We start from the raw sequence: 14840 nt of genomic DNA, 5'->3' as shown, positions 1-14840 counted from the left end.
TTCATTTCTTGAGCAGTACGACCCACACCACCCGCGCCTGCTCGTTTGACTTAGCACGAGGATCGGATGTCGTCGACCTCTTTTCAAAATGGTTGACGAAGTCATCAGCAGAGAGGGAGAGGGAGAGGGAGGAGGAGGATTCAGGAGGGAGGAGAAGGTGGCAAAGAGCTTCCTAGGGTTAGAGGCAGAGCTTGGAATTTAGAGTGTAGAAATTGGCTTTAGCAGCAGAGACAGAAGAGGAGAATGTAGAGAGGAGGGAGTGAAAGATGCCAGGTCCGCAGGGAGGCGAGTTTTCCTCCATTTCCGCTCGGCGCCCGGAGCCCTGTTCTGTGAGCTCGCAATGAGTCGTCGAGCCACGGAAGAGGAGGGAGAGACCGAGCCGGCCTGGAGGAGGGACATAGAGTCAAAGGATGCAAAAGGGAGGAGAGGAGGTTGAGGAGGCAGAATCAGGAGATAGTTGGAGAAGGTTTGAGCAGAGGAAGAGATGATAGGATGGAAGAGGAGAGAGTAGGGGGAGAGAGAGCGAAGGTTGGGACGGCGCGATACCATCCGAGTAGGGGCAGTGTGGGAAGTGTTGGATGAGGACGCCAGGTCAGCGGAGTCAATCACCACCTTCCGGAGACACCTGAAACCCCACCTCTTTAAGGAATACCTAGGATAGGATAAAGTAATCCTTCTAACCCCCCCCCTTAAAAGAGTTAGATGCACTATTGTAAAGTGGTTGTTCCACTGGATATCATAAGGTGAATGCACCAATTTGTAAGTCGCTCTGGATAAGAGCGTCTGCTAAATGACTTAAATGTAAATGTAAATGTAATGTAGTGTGACCTACCTGTGCAATAGGTAGGCTGTAAATGTGTCTTTTCAATTGGGCTGTCACCTGGGACCAAACTGGGTTTGTTCTCAGTCTCCATGCCCCAGATGTTGCTGCCCAAGCAAGCTTTCTTAAGAGATGACAAAAGCATATTTCTTTATAAAAGAAATTCATGTTTATTTATAGCACATGCTCAGATCAAATGCAATTCAGGAAATCTGATTAAAGAGATAGTTCAATCAAATTACGAATGTACACATTGATTTCCTCACCCTGTATAATATATATATATATTTTGTACCTTTATTTGACTAGGCAATTCAGTTAAGAACGGGTTAAAAATGTTATTTTACGTTCCGCATGCAGCCTAGGCTAAAACAACTATAGCTTTCCAGCTCCATAGCAAGATGCTCTATCCACACTGATTGGTGAAGTAATTGAATGTCGAGCTAATGTAAAAAAAAGATATATATATGATTTCACTGTTTTAAAAAGGAACAGGAAGGAAAAATATATTTTGACTGGTATTTAAAAAAAAAAAATGGTTTGCAAGTCGGAAAAAATAATGGTGCCCCTGCTACATAGTGCACTACTTTTGACCAAAGTCTTATGGGCCCTGGTCAATAGTAATGCACTTAATGAAGTGCACTGTGTAGGGAATAGGGTGCCATTTGAGTTGCAGTTCTAGACTTCAGTGATAGATAATGGCAGCATCTCTAGCACCCTCTGGCATATTGGGTTTCACATGTAGGGGCTACAACCACATGGCTGTTGTGAAGAAGGGGGGTGGGCTGTGCGTGCATGTGTGTGTGCGAGATAGACATGCTGGTGTTCTGTTTGTGGTATACAGTGTTATGTGGTAGGCTGAACCCTGGCCTGGTGCAGTGATATGACCCAGGGGGGAAAGAGTGTAGGCAGCAGGCCCTGATACACATACAGATGCTATTGTCTAACTCGCCTAGCTAACAAACATTCACACAACATGCACCAATCCTTTCCCACCCCTCCATCTCTCTCCAGCACTCGCTCTGTGAAAATACATTTGCCCCTTCACGTCCCAATGTATATAGTTTCCAGCATGCTACTACGTATACCTTGCAATTATGAATGCATGTGTGTCTCAATGGCCTTGGTTTTATAAAAGGAGCATGGGAGAAGTACACCACAGTAAAATCACATTGGCTAGGGTGCTATAGCGATGTGATAGATTTGAATATGTGATTTGATAATAGTCCTTTTTTCTTAGTGGCATTTTAATAAGCTAGCTGAATCTCATGATGTGGAATCAGTCCCCACAGTGTTCTATTACGGAAGCCTACAGTAAACACAGATTGAATCATGGTTGACGTAATGTATTCCGAACAATAAGAATGTTTATTAACGGCAGAATCTGCAGCTGGATGTAAACACTTGTCGTAGGGTCAAAGAGCGGGGCTCTTCATCCGGAAGATGAAGAGAGAATATGCTAGAGAGAATATGCTGTTCTGTGTTTTTTGGATTTTAGGGCTGACAGTGCTTACTGTGCTATACCCATGCATAGCCACAACAACACGTCATCAACACTCACAATGACGAACACACACAGACACAGCTGACGCAGTCCACTCAGCTCACACTGTTCCCTCCACCACACACACAATCACACACGCGCGCGCGCGCGCGCACACACACACACACACACACTGTACCGAATAGCACGGGCTCCCCTATCAGCTCCACAGCGGATCCTACAGGATGATCACAACAGCTATTTTCATCACATAGCTGACACTGGTGCTGATGATAGTGATGATGAAGATGTATCTGGTGCTACGTAGAGGGGAATCCCTCTGGAGGATTACAGTTGAGCCAGGTCTGGTTACCCTTGTAACAGGTCAGGTAATCCTGGGTGACAGCGGTAATCCCAGGTGTGAGGATAATCTGGAGGACTCTAAGGAACGGTGACATCAAACGGGGAGTGCGTCATTGTCCTAAGTGGTGGTGGTGACTCAATGAGTCATTGTCTTTATCAGAGTTACAGTACTGGCCTGTGTTACGGTACTGGCCTGTGTTACGGTACTGGCCTGTGTTACAGTACTGGCCTGTGCTACAGTTCTGGCCTGTGCTACAGTTCTGGCCTGTGCTACAGTTCTGGCCTGTGTTACAGTACTGGCCTGTGTTACAGTACAGGCCTGTGTTACAGTTCTGGCCTGTGCTACAGTTCTGGCCTGTGTTACATTACTGGCCTGTGTTATAGTACTGGCCTGTGTTACAGTTCTGGCCTGTGTTACAGTACTGGCCTGTGCTACAGTTCTGGCCTGTGTTACAGTACTGGCCTGTGTTACAGTTCTGGCCTGTGTTACAGTACTGGCCTGTGTTACAGTACTGGCATGTTACAGTACTGGCCTGTGTTACAGTACTGGCCTGTGTTACAGTACTGGCCTGCTAAGTTCTTGGGCCTGTGCTACAGTACTGGCCTGTGTTACAGTACTGGCCTGTTACGTATGTCTGTGTTACAGTTACTGGCCTGTACAGTTCTGGCTGTGTCACAGTACTGGCCTGTGTTACAGTACTGGCCTGTGCTACAGTACTGGCCTGTGCCTACGGTACTGGCCTGTGCTTCAGTTCTAGCCTGGTGCTTCAGTTCTAGCCTGTGCTTCAGTTCTGGCCTGTGTTACAGTACTGGCCTGCTTACAGTACTGGCCTGTGCTACAGTTCTGGCCTGTGCTACAGTACTGGCCTGTGCTACAGTTCTGGGCCTGTGTACAGTACTGGGCCTTTGCACAGTACTGGCCTGCTACAGTTCTGGCCTGTGCTACAGTACTGGCCTGTGTTACAGTTACCATATAAAGGCTTTTGGATATTCTTGTGGCTGTTTGAAAGAATGTTTTGAATCCTAAGCAACCTGCTGCTCAATGTTCTTTGCAGTACAAATAAACAGAAATGCAGACAGGTATCCTATGTTTCTACCACCCACTGTTTATGATTATGTCTAAATATTTCCTCTCTCTCTGGTTGTTGTCTGACAGTTTCGATGTGGACAACGGCACACTCGTCAGGGCGCAGCCCGCTGGACCCCATGGCCAGCCCGGGGTCTGGGCTCATACTGCAGGGCAACTTTGTCCACAGTCAGCGGAGAGAGTCCTTCCTCTACCGCTCTGACTCGGACTACGACTGTCGCCCAAGTCCATGTCCAGAAATCCTCCATCGCCAGCGACATGTGAGTTTTTTCTCTCTCCAACTGTCTTCTGTTCACCACAACACACCACAACACACACGCACACACACACACACACGCACACACACACACACGCACGCAGCGCACGCCACGCACACACACACACACACACACACACACACACACACACACACGCACGCACGACACGCACAACGCACACACCGATTAGTTACCATTGAAGTGTGTTAGTACAGAGCTGTGTAACACTACAATCAACCCCTTACCAACATGACCATCCAGCTAGGCTTCAACAGGAAATGATGTATTGACTGAAGACAGTGTATCTCCATTCAGTCTGTAGTAAGGAGGAGGAGCATCTCCTGAGGAAGCCATATCCTTCCTGTCTTTCTCTGTCACTATGGCTGAGATCCAAATGGCACCCTATTCTCTACTTTGTTTTCCCCCATAGTGCTCTGTTCATAAGTAGTGCACTACTTTGTCTTCCCCCATAGGGCTCTGTTCATAAGTAGTGCACTACTTTGTTTTCCCCCAGAGGGCTCTGGTCATAAGTAGTGCACTATGAAGGGGATGGGTGCCATTCTAAACGCACCCTATGATCGTGTCTGAATTACCCTGCCTTAGCTTAACCCCCCACCAGAATACCACAATAAAATCACCCTGATTCTCTAAATGGTATTGACCCCAAGTTCACAATATGTTTTTTGTGTGATTGTCTCCGGATAGGTGCAGTGAAATGTGTTTTTTTACGGGGTTGGTTGGTCAGCCATAGCAGGCAGCTCCTCACCAGGTTGTATGTCACATGACGTTCATACGGAGTCCCGTTACTTTTCCCAGTTGCCACGCTGTGGTTTCTAAGGAAAGTGGAATGGGTGGACAATTGTTCCAGTAAACCAAGTTACTGTACAGAATGTTACTCTGGAGGCCAACTGTTACTCTGGGGCTTATCACTGACCTACAGCTAATGAAGAAACAGGGGTCTTTGATATCTAACATGAAGGCTAAACATTGTACATTTTTTTATATAGAATATACAAAATGGACAATCTTTGATGCACTAAATGACTCATTTTTCTTGGAAAAGACATAAAGACCATAGATGTCTCTAAGGAAATAGTTTACTGGCAGAATCTTTTAGAAATGTCCCTTGTGCTTCTTTATGTAACCAGTTATGTCTGCAGATATATATAGAACATATATTAAAGGTCTCATGCTGGGTACTAGCATGCAGAGACCAGTGTTGGTGGCTGGGGAAAGGGAAGAGAGGAGGGAGGAAAGGGAGGCTGGAATGCAACGTCTCGCCTAATCGCTCTCTCTCCCCTCCCTCTCTCTCTCTCGTGTCTTTGTTATTGAGAAATATTGAGAGTACAAAAAATTAAGAACACCTGTTCTTTTCATGATGTAGACTGACCAGGTGAATCCAGGTGAAACTATGATCCCTTATTGATGTCACTTGTTCAATCCACTTCAAATCAGTGTAGAAGAAGGGGGGGAGACAGGTTAAAGAAGGATTTGTAAGCCTTGAGACAATTAAGGCATGGATTAAGACGTGCCCTTGAGAGGGTGAATGGGCAAGACAAAAGTGCCTTTGAGTGGGGTATGGTACCCGTTCTTGACACAGGTTTGCAATGCTGCTTGGTTTTGCATGCAGTTTCCCTTGTGTATCAAGAATGGTCCACCACCCAAAGGACATCCAGCCAACTTGACACAACTGTGGGAAACATTGGAGTCAACATCCCTGTGAACACTTTGTAGATTCCATGCCCTGACAAATTGAGGGAAAGGGAGTCAGTTGTCCAACTGAATGTATAACTGAAATGTGTCTTCCGCATTCAACCCAACCCCTCTGAATCAGAGAGGTGCGGGGGGCTGCCTTGCACCCGTGGGTTAACTGCCTTGCTCAGGGGCATAACGACAGATTTTTACCTTGTCAGCTCGGGGATTCGATCCAGCAACCTTCTGGTTACTGGCTCAACACTCTAACCACTAGGCTACCTTCCACCCCTCTGTTACGGGGTCAAAAGGTGGGGGGGTGGGGGGTTGGAGGGGGGTGCAACTCAATATTAGAACGTTTTTCGTAATGTTTTGTACACTCAGTGTACATCAATAATGTTAGGGGGAAAAGAGGAGTGAGGGTAGCACTAGTATTATGTTTTTCATTGTTGTTCAAGACAAGCTTATCAATAAATATAGCCCACGTGTTCTGTCCTTGCATTTGTCTGGCCAGTATCCCCAAGGATGATGATGATGTTTGGTTGTGTAGAGGGTGTGTACAGGCCATGGATGTCGTCTCTAATGAACTCTACTATAGATTTCAATGAATGACGCCAATAGAGGTACTGTATACAGTGCCTTCAGAAAGTATTCAGACCCCTTGACTTTTTACACATTTTATTACGATACAGCCTTAATCTAATTTTTTTTTTTTTTTTAATCCTCAGCAATCTACACACAATACCCCATAATGACAAAGGCAAAACAGGTTTTTAGAAATGTTTGCAAATTGATTACAAATATAAAACAGAAATAAGTGTTCAGACCCTTTGTTATGAGACTCGAAATTGAGCTCAGGTGCATCCTGTTTCCAATGATTATCCTTGAGATGTTTCTACAACTTGATTGGAGTCCAATACATTTTATTGATTGGACATGATTTGGAAATGCCCACACCTGTATAGAAGGTTGCACAGTTGACAGTGCATGTCAGAGCAAAAACCAAGCCATGAGGTCAAATTAATTATCCGTAGAGCTCTGAGACAGGATTGTGTCGAGGCACAGATCTGGGGAAGGGTAACAAAAAATGTCTGCAGCATTGAAGGTCCCCAAGAACACAGTGGCCTCCATCATTCTTAAATGGAAGAAGTTTAGATTCAGCAAGACTCTTCCTAGAGCTGGCCGCCCGGCCAAACTGAGCAATTGGGGGAGAAGATACTCTGTGGGGAGAAGATCATACTGTGGGGATCCTTTTCAGCAGCAGGGACTGGGAGACTAGTCAGGATCGAGGGAAAGATGAACGGAGCGAAGTACAGAGAGATCTTTGATGAAAACCCGCTCCAGGGCGCTCAGAATCTCAGACTGGGGTGAAGGTTCACTTTCCATCAGGACAATGACCCTAAGCATATAGCCAAGACAATGCAGGAGTGGCTTCGGGAAAAGTCTCTGAATGTCTTTGAGTGGCCCAGCCAGAGCCCGGACTTGAACCTGATCGAACATCTCTGGAGAGACCTGAAAATAGCTGTGTAGCAATGTTCCCCATCCAATCTGACAGAGCTTGAGAGGATCTGCAGGGAAGAATGGGAGAAACTACCTAAATACAGGTGTGCCAAGCGTTTAGCGTCATACCTAAGAAGACTAGAGGCTGTAACCGCTGCCAAAGGTGCTTCAACAAGGCAATGAGTAAAGGTTCTGAATACTTATGTAAATGTGATATTTCCGTTTAAAAAAATATATATTAGCAAAAATGTCTAAAAACCTTTGTCATTATGGGGTATTGTGTGTAGATTGATGAGGGGGAAAAAAACATTTAATCAATTTTAGAATGAGGCTGTAACCTAACAAAATGTGGAAAAAGTCAAGAGGTCTGAATACTTTCCGAAGGCACTGTACGTCATCAATAACTCCCATGAATTTTGGCCTTAGTCATCAATGATTGAGTACTAAGGTTAATGTAATCTTACACACTCACCCTTGTACAAGTAACAGTTGTGGAATGTTGTGGAAGTGCATGGTGGTCAATGAAGAAGCAGATGTGTGCCTACAGATATATCCATAATATAGCCTAGCAGTGTAGTCTAGTCCTGCCATTTAGCCCAGCCTGGCCTCTGAGCCATACGAAACATACTTTGCATATTTCTGAGCACCTCCAAGACGTATGATACCTACTAATGGTGTAGTTCAGGGGTGTCAAACATATGGCCCACGGGTGATTTGAGTAAATATACAGTACCAGTCAAACGTTTGGAAACACCTACTCACTCAAGGGTTTTTCTTCATTTGATATTTTTTTTTACATTGTGGAATAATAGTGGAATCATTCCAACTATGAAATTACACATATGGAATCATGTAGTAACCAAAAAGGTGTTAAACAAATCAAAATATATTTGAGATTTTAGATTCTTCAAAGTAGCCACCCTTTGCCTTGTTGACAGCTTTGCACACTCTTGAGCATTTGTTGGTTGCTTTTCCTTCACTCTGCGGTCCAACTCATCCCAATGCATCTCAATTGGGTTGAGGTCGGGTATTTGTGGAGGCCAGGTCATCTAATGCAGCACTCCATCACTCTCCTTCTTGGTCAAATAGCCCGTACACAGCCTGGAGGTATGTTGGGTCAATGTCCTGTTGAAAAACAAATTATAGTCCCACTAAGTACAAACCAGATGGGATGGCATATTGCTGCAGAATGCTGTGGTGGCCATGCTGGTTAAGTGTGCCTTGATTTCTTTTTAAATCACAGACGGTGTCACCAGCAAAGCACCCCCACACCATCACATCTCATCCTCATGCTTCACGGTGGGAACCACACATGCTGTAATGTGTGCGCTGAGAGTCGGGAAGCAAGTTCAGGGAGTGAATTATTTAATAAATGAAAACACAATACAAAATAAGACACACGAACAGACATGAAACAGAAACAATGACGCCTGGGGAAGGAACCAACGGGAGTGACAGATATAGGGCAGGTAATCAAGGAGGTGTTGGAGTCCAGGTTAGTCTGATGACGCGCAGGTGCTCGTAATGATGGTGACAGGTGTGCGCCATAACGGGCAGCCTGGTGACCTAGAGGAAGCACATGTGACACATGCAGAGATCATCCGTTCACCTACTCTGCGTCTCATGGCGGGTGGAAACAAAAATCTCAAACTTCGACTCATCAGACCAAAGGACAAATTTCCACCGGTCTAATGTCCATTGCTCGTGTTTCTTGCCCCTGCAAGTCTTTTCTTCTCATTGGTGTCCTTTAGTAGTGATTTCATTGCAGCAATTCGACCATGAAGGTCTGATTCACACAGTCTCCTCTGAACAATTGATGTTGAAATGTGTCTGTTACTCTGTGAAGCATTTATTTGGGCTGCAATTTCTGAGGCTGGTAACTCTAATGCACTTATCCTCTGCAGCAGAGGTAACTCTGGGTCTTCCTTTCTTGTGGTGGTCCTCATGAGAGCCAGTTTCATCATAGTGCTTGATGGTTTTTGAGACTGCACTTGAATAAACTTTTTGGATTTACTGACCTTCATGTCTAAAAGCAATGATGGACTGTAATTTCTCTTTTCTTATTTGAGCTGTTCTTGCCATAATATGGACTTTAACAAATTGGGCTATATTCTATATACCACCCCTACCTTGTCACAACACAACTGATTGGCTCAAACGCATTAAAAGTGAAAGAAATTCCACAAATTAACTTTTAACAAGGTTCACCTGTTAATTGTAATGCATTCCAGGTGACTACCTCATGGAGCTGGTTGAGAGAAAGCCAACAGTGTGCAAAACTGTCATCAAGGCAAAGGGTGTCTATTTAGAAGAATCTTAAATATAAATACAAACAGAATGTCATAGCTAGCTAAAGTTGTTAGATTCTTACCCGTATACACGGCAGACTGCAACCCCTTTTATTAAATAAGACATCCTGTTTCGTTTCGGTTTGAACAGTTTATTTGGCCCATTGTGTCAAGTCACACTGACCGTGTGCAATGCCATAAAAATCATCAGATCTTTCTCCCTCTCTGTCACCGATGCCATGGTTGCCCTTAGTTTGAATATGTAATCCAGAGACATGTGTTTTATACAATAGCCTTCTGTGTTTTCTTTTCGACTCCCTAAGCATTTGCAATCAAACGCCAGAATTCTATTAATCTCCTTATCATACTCTGCTTCTACTGATTTCAAAACTCTGTCAAATTCTTCCGTGACAACAACACTGTTGATTGTCGCCGTTTCTTCCCCATCGCTGTCATCAGAAGACTCAGAAGACTACAATGTCTTCTTCAATTAAAATGTTTTTACGTAAATCAGGGATTTCCTCATCGTCTGATTCATTTTCAGAGTCAGAGATGGCATGGCACGATCGTCCTCCAAAAAGTAGTCCATCACAACTTTTCCTACTGACCTTTGTCAATAGCGCCTGATCCCCAGCCGTGTCCTCAGAGCATGCGCAGACCAGCTGGCTGGTGTGTTTACGGACATATTCAATCAATCCTTATCCCAGTCTGCTGTTCCCACATGCTTCAAGAGGGCCACCATTGTTCCTGTTCCCAAGAAAGCTAAGGTAACTGAGCTAAATGACTACCGCCCCGTAGCACTCACTTCCGTCATCATGAAGTGCTTTGAGAGACTAGTCAAGGACCATATCACCTCCACCCTACCTGACACCCTAGACCCACTCCAATTTKCTTACCGCCCCAATARGTCCACAGACGACGCAATCGCAACCACACTGCACACTGCCCTAACCCATCTGGACAAGAGGAATACCTATGTAAGAATGCTGTTCATCGATTACAGCTCAGCATTTAACACCATAGTACCCTCCAAACTCRTCATCAAGCTCGAGACCCTGGATCTCGACCCCGCCCTGTGCAACTGGGTACTGTACTTCCTGACGGGCCACCCCCAGGTGGTGAGGGTAGGTAACAACATCTCGCTGATCCTCAACACTGGGGCCCCACAAAGGTGCGTTCTCAGCCCTCTCCTGTACTCTCTGTTCACCCACGACTGCGTGGCCATGCACGCCTCCAACTCAATCATCAAGTTTGCAGACGACACTACAGTGGTAGGCTTGATTACCAATAACGACGAGACAGCCTACAGGGAGGAGGTGAGGGCCCTCGGAGTGTGGTGTCAGGAAAATAACCTCACACTCAACGTCAACAAAACAAAGGAGATGATCGTGGACTTCAGGAAACAGCAGAGGGAGCACCCCCCTATCCACAGTTATTACTGCATTGTCGGAACTAGAAGCACAAGCATTTCGCTACACTCGCATTAACATCTGCTAACCATGTCTATGTGACAAATAAAATTTGATTTGATTACTAATCAGGGGGAATGGGTACCAGGTGTGCGTAATGAGACAAGACAGTTCGGGGTTGGTGGTAATTAATCCAATTCAGTGACACCTAGAAGGCCGGTGACGTAGACCTCCGGAGCTGGTGAACGGAATGAGCAGCAGTACCGGGGGTATCCGTGACACATATTTTGATTTGTTTAGCACTTTTTTGGTTACTACATGATTCCATATGTGTTATTAAACCCTTGAATGAGTAACCTTTGTCGTTAGTTCACCTAATCACCGACGTAAATTATCCCCGTAATTCCCCTTTGTTGTTACTATGGAACAAGCAACCTGGTCTCAGAGAAAGACGTATCAAATAATACCTCTTCCAAGAAGTATGATAAGTTACATCATCAAATGCATATGCTATTGTACGACTGTATAAGACGTATGATAGTATATGTCTTCTAACAGTATGACATTTTACGACCGCAATTCCATGCATAATCTTACATAACGTAACATATCATACTAAATGGGGTGTCACAGATTTACGTACAGAATAATATGAAATGCCCTGAGGCCACATTGTATAGCCATATTACTCTAGTCTTGCCATAGTCATGGCTACAGCTGGGATCATCTCCTCTTTGTCACGCAGAGGGTTAAAATGTGAAGGCCATGTTTAGAATGTCTGTAGACAAAGGTGTGTCAAAAAATGTAATCTAACCTCTTTTTATCTTTGTCTCTTTTTTGCAGTCATGGCGACGATATGATTGTAACACCATTTGCACAGGTGAGCAATGGCACGATTGCTAAGCAAGATGTATTGTGTTGTTGCCTAATTCCTTCAGGAAACCACAGTAGAGTATGCTATGCTGAAATTGTGTAAAAGACCCAGGCCCATTGACCAGTTTAGATGGGGCAATCACTGTTCAAGAGATTCATGTGATTAATGTGAGGTTTTAATGTCAATCTGTCCTGATCTACTCCAGGTTCTAGCCAGTCTAAGAACTGTACGGAATAATTTCGCTGCATTAACCAATTGTACACAAGACAGAGTGTCCAACAAGTAAGTCTTCGGAAGCATACACTGTATGTATCTTATACACAATTAACCTGTAATTACTGCTGTGTAGTAGTCTAGAGCAAGGCACAAAGCTACCCTAATTATAGCTAAATATTAGTGTAATTTGGGGATTTTGGGGCTATATATTGGATATATATGTATTTATATGATATCTCCAACTGAAGTCTCTCTTTATGGTGTTATCTTAAAAACGGCTTCAGTATTCCCCATGTCATCTCTCTTTGACTGTGTTTACACAGGCAGTCCAATTCCGATCTTTTTGCCACTAATTGGTATTTTGACCACCAGACACTTGCTGCTGCATTTGACACAATGTGTTGGAGAAGATGTGAATCCTTTGCTGTAGTTCTCCCCCTGCTGGTCTTCACTGGGACTACAACAACAGCAGTCCCACTCAATAAAGGGGCCCTCCGCCATAGCCCTCCTGTTCAACGCAAGATCTGTGATGAATGGGGACTGATTCAGCTGGAAAGGGTGCAGCAGATTTACCTCTGTTAGTGAGATAGAGTGGGGAGAAAGAGAAGGGGGAGAAAGACAGGAGGTGTTAGATAGGAGAGAGATAGAATGAGGTAGTACAGTAGTAGTGTTTTGGGAGGAGATCAATGTGTATTTTGTTTCTCCCCACACCAGGAGATCACCCATGTGTATTCCACCTCCCATCACCAAGACCTCATTCACAGGTACGCTGATAGTCTTTATCTGTGTGGTCTTTGTGTTTGTTAGTGTGTGTGTCAGTGGAGGCTGCTGAGGGGAGGACGGCTCATAATAATGGCTGGAACGGAGCAGATGGAATGGCATCAAAACATGTGTTTTATGCCTCCCGGGTGGCACAGTGGTCTAGGGCACTGCATCGCGCCCAGGCACTGTCGCAGCCGGCCGCGACCGGGAGGTCCGTGGGGCGACGCACAATTGGCCTAGCGTCGTCCGGGTTAGGGAGGGTTTGGCCGGTAGGGATATCCTTGTCTCATCGCGCTCCAGCGACTCCTGTGGCGGGCCGGGCGCAGTGCGCGCTAACCGAGGGGGCCAGGTACACGGTGTTTCCTCCGACACATTGGTGCGGCTGGCTTCCGGGTTGGAGGCGCGCTGTGTTTAAGAAGCAGTGCGGCTTGGTTGGGTTGTGCTTCGGAGGACGCGTGGCTTTCGACCTTCGTCTCTCCCGAGCCCGTACGGGAGTTGTAGCGATGAGACAAGATAGTAATTACTAGCGATTGGATACCACGAAAATTGGGGAGAAAATGGGATAAAANGCGCTAACCGAGGGGGCCAGGTACACGGTGTTTCCTCCGACACATTGGTGCGGCTGGCTTCCTGGTTGGAGGCGCGCTGTGTTAAGAAGCAGTGCGGCTTGGTTGGGTTGTGCTTCGGAGGACGCATGGCTTTCGACCTTCGTCTCTCCCGAGCCCGTACGGGAGTTGTAGCGATGAGACAAGATAGTAATTACTAGCGATTGGATACCACAAAAATTGGGGAGAAAAGGGGTAAAAAAAAAAAAATCTGTAAAAAAAAACCAACAAAAAAACATGTGTTTTATGTATATTATACCGTTCTACCGATTCTGCTCCAGCCATTACCACTAGCCCGTCCTCCCCAATTAAGGTGCCACCAACCTCCTGTGGTATGTGTGTGTGCGTGTGTGTGTGTGTACTGTATGAATATGTTGATAGTGAAAGGAGGGAGAGAGAATACTCAGCAATATCATCCATTCTATCAGCTTGGTAAAATGCAGCAGCCCTTGATGATGGTGTCATGGCATTGTGATATGACAGACATTGGGATGGGAACTGTCAGACCAGAGATAGAGGATGAGGACATAGAGATCCTTCAGGGCGAGCCAAACAACAGGACACTGTACCAAAGCGATCCAGAGTGTGTAGTAAATACAACATGGCTGACATGTTTGGAAGAGATACGCCTGTAGCTACAGTACAGCACAATGGGAACCAAACAGCATAAAGGCTGCAGAACAGTGGTTAGCAACCCTGGTACAGTAGCATCAGCAGGACTGTTTGACTTGCGGTTCACCTGTTTGTCTGTCACTCAGCCTTGTATGGAAAGGCTTCTGTGCCAAAGTGCTGTCAGGCCCCATGCTCCATCCCCTGACTGACAGCTCACAGACAGACCCTACATTCCACACAGCCCTATGGGATCCTGCTAGAATCAGGTCACTACATCTGAGGCTGGGCTTAGCAGGCTGGTATGACCCCTTACCTTTCGCTCCCCACTGTAGCAGTGACCCGGTATACAGTGATGGGAATGACATCTAAATCAGTGTGTCTAACTAACACCATGAAACGAATCGGCAATTCACTAGCAATGTACTTAATAAGCCAGAGCCAACCAACAGAACAATGAAATGAACAATATCAAGTTTGCTTTCATTTTTGTATTGTAATCATCTGTAAGCAATCTGTAAGACACAGATTGTTGGTAGCCTTTGTCAAAGAGGAGAGTGGTCCACTACTACTTCAGAATAGGGCGTCTCTCTCAGGTGTTTAATTCAGGAGATGACACAGGGACCAGAATACACCTGTTCTTGAAGGGCACTTCTCGTTGCCCTCTAGCACTATGTAGGGCTGGCAGTGTGTGTGACGGGGTAAGCAGCCAACCATGTTAGTAGGTCCTGCTAGTAGGTCCCATACTATGTCAGTAGGTCCCATACTATGTCAGTAGGTCCAATACTATGTCAGTAGGTCCAATACTATGTCAGTAGGTCCAATACTATGTCAGTAGGTCCCATACTATGCCAGTAGGACCCATACTATGTCAG

General features: G+C 45.4%; 1 protein-coding gene across 1 annotated transcript in view; it reads left to right on the top strand.

The window, feature by feature from the left end:
• The window catches only part of LOC111957725 (3',5'-cyclic-AMP phosphodiesterase 4D-like), a 51973-nt gene that overhangs the window by 11256 nt on the left and 25877 nt on the right, over positions 1-14840 (top strand). The window contains 6 exon segments of the mRNA XM_023978683.3: positions 3823-3966; positions 3969-3992; positions 3995-4013; positions 11743-11779; positions 11979-12055; positions 12704-12753. Coding sequence (XP_023834451.1) covers positions 3828-3966; positions 3969-3992; positions 3995-4013; positions 11743-11779; positions 11979-12055; positions 12704-12753 — 346 coding nt within the window. The 5' untranslated portion in view covers positions 3823-3827.

The sequence above is a fragment of the Salvelinus sp. IW2-2015 genome, linkage group LG33, assembly GCF_002910315.2.
Source record: "Salvelinus sp. IW2-2015 linkage group LG33, ASM291031v2, whole genome shotgun sequence".
NCBI lineage: Eukaryota > Metazoa > Chordata > Actinopteri > Salmoniformes > Salmonidae > Salvelinus > Salvelinus sp. IW2-2015.
The sequence above is the reverse complement of the archived record's forward strand: the minus strand, read 5'-3'. Positions and strand labels throughout refer to the sequence as shown.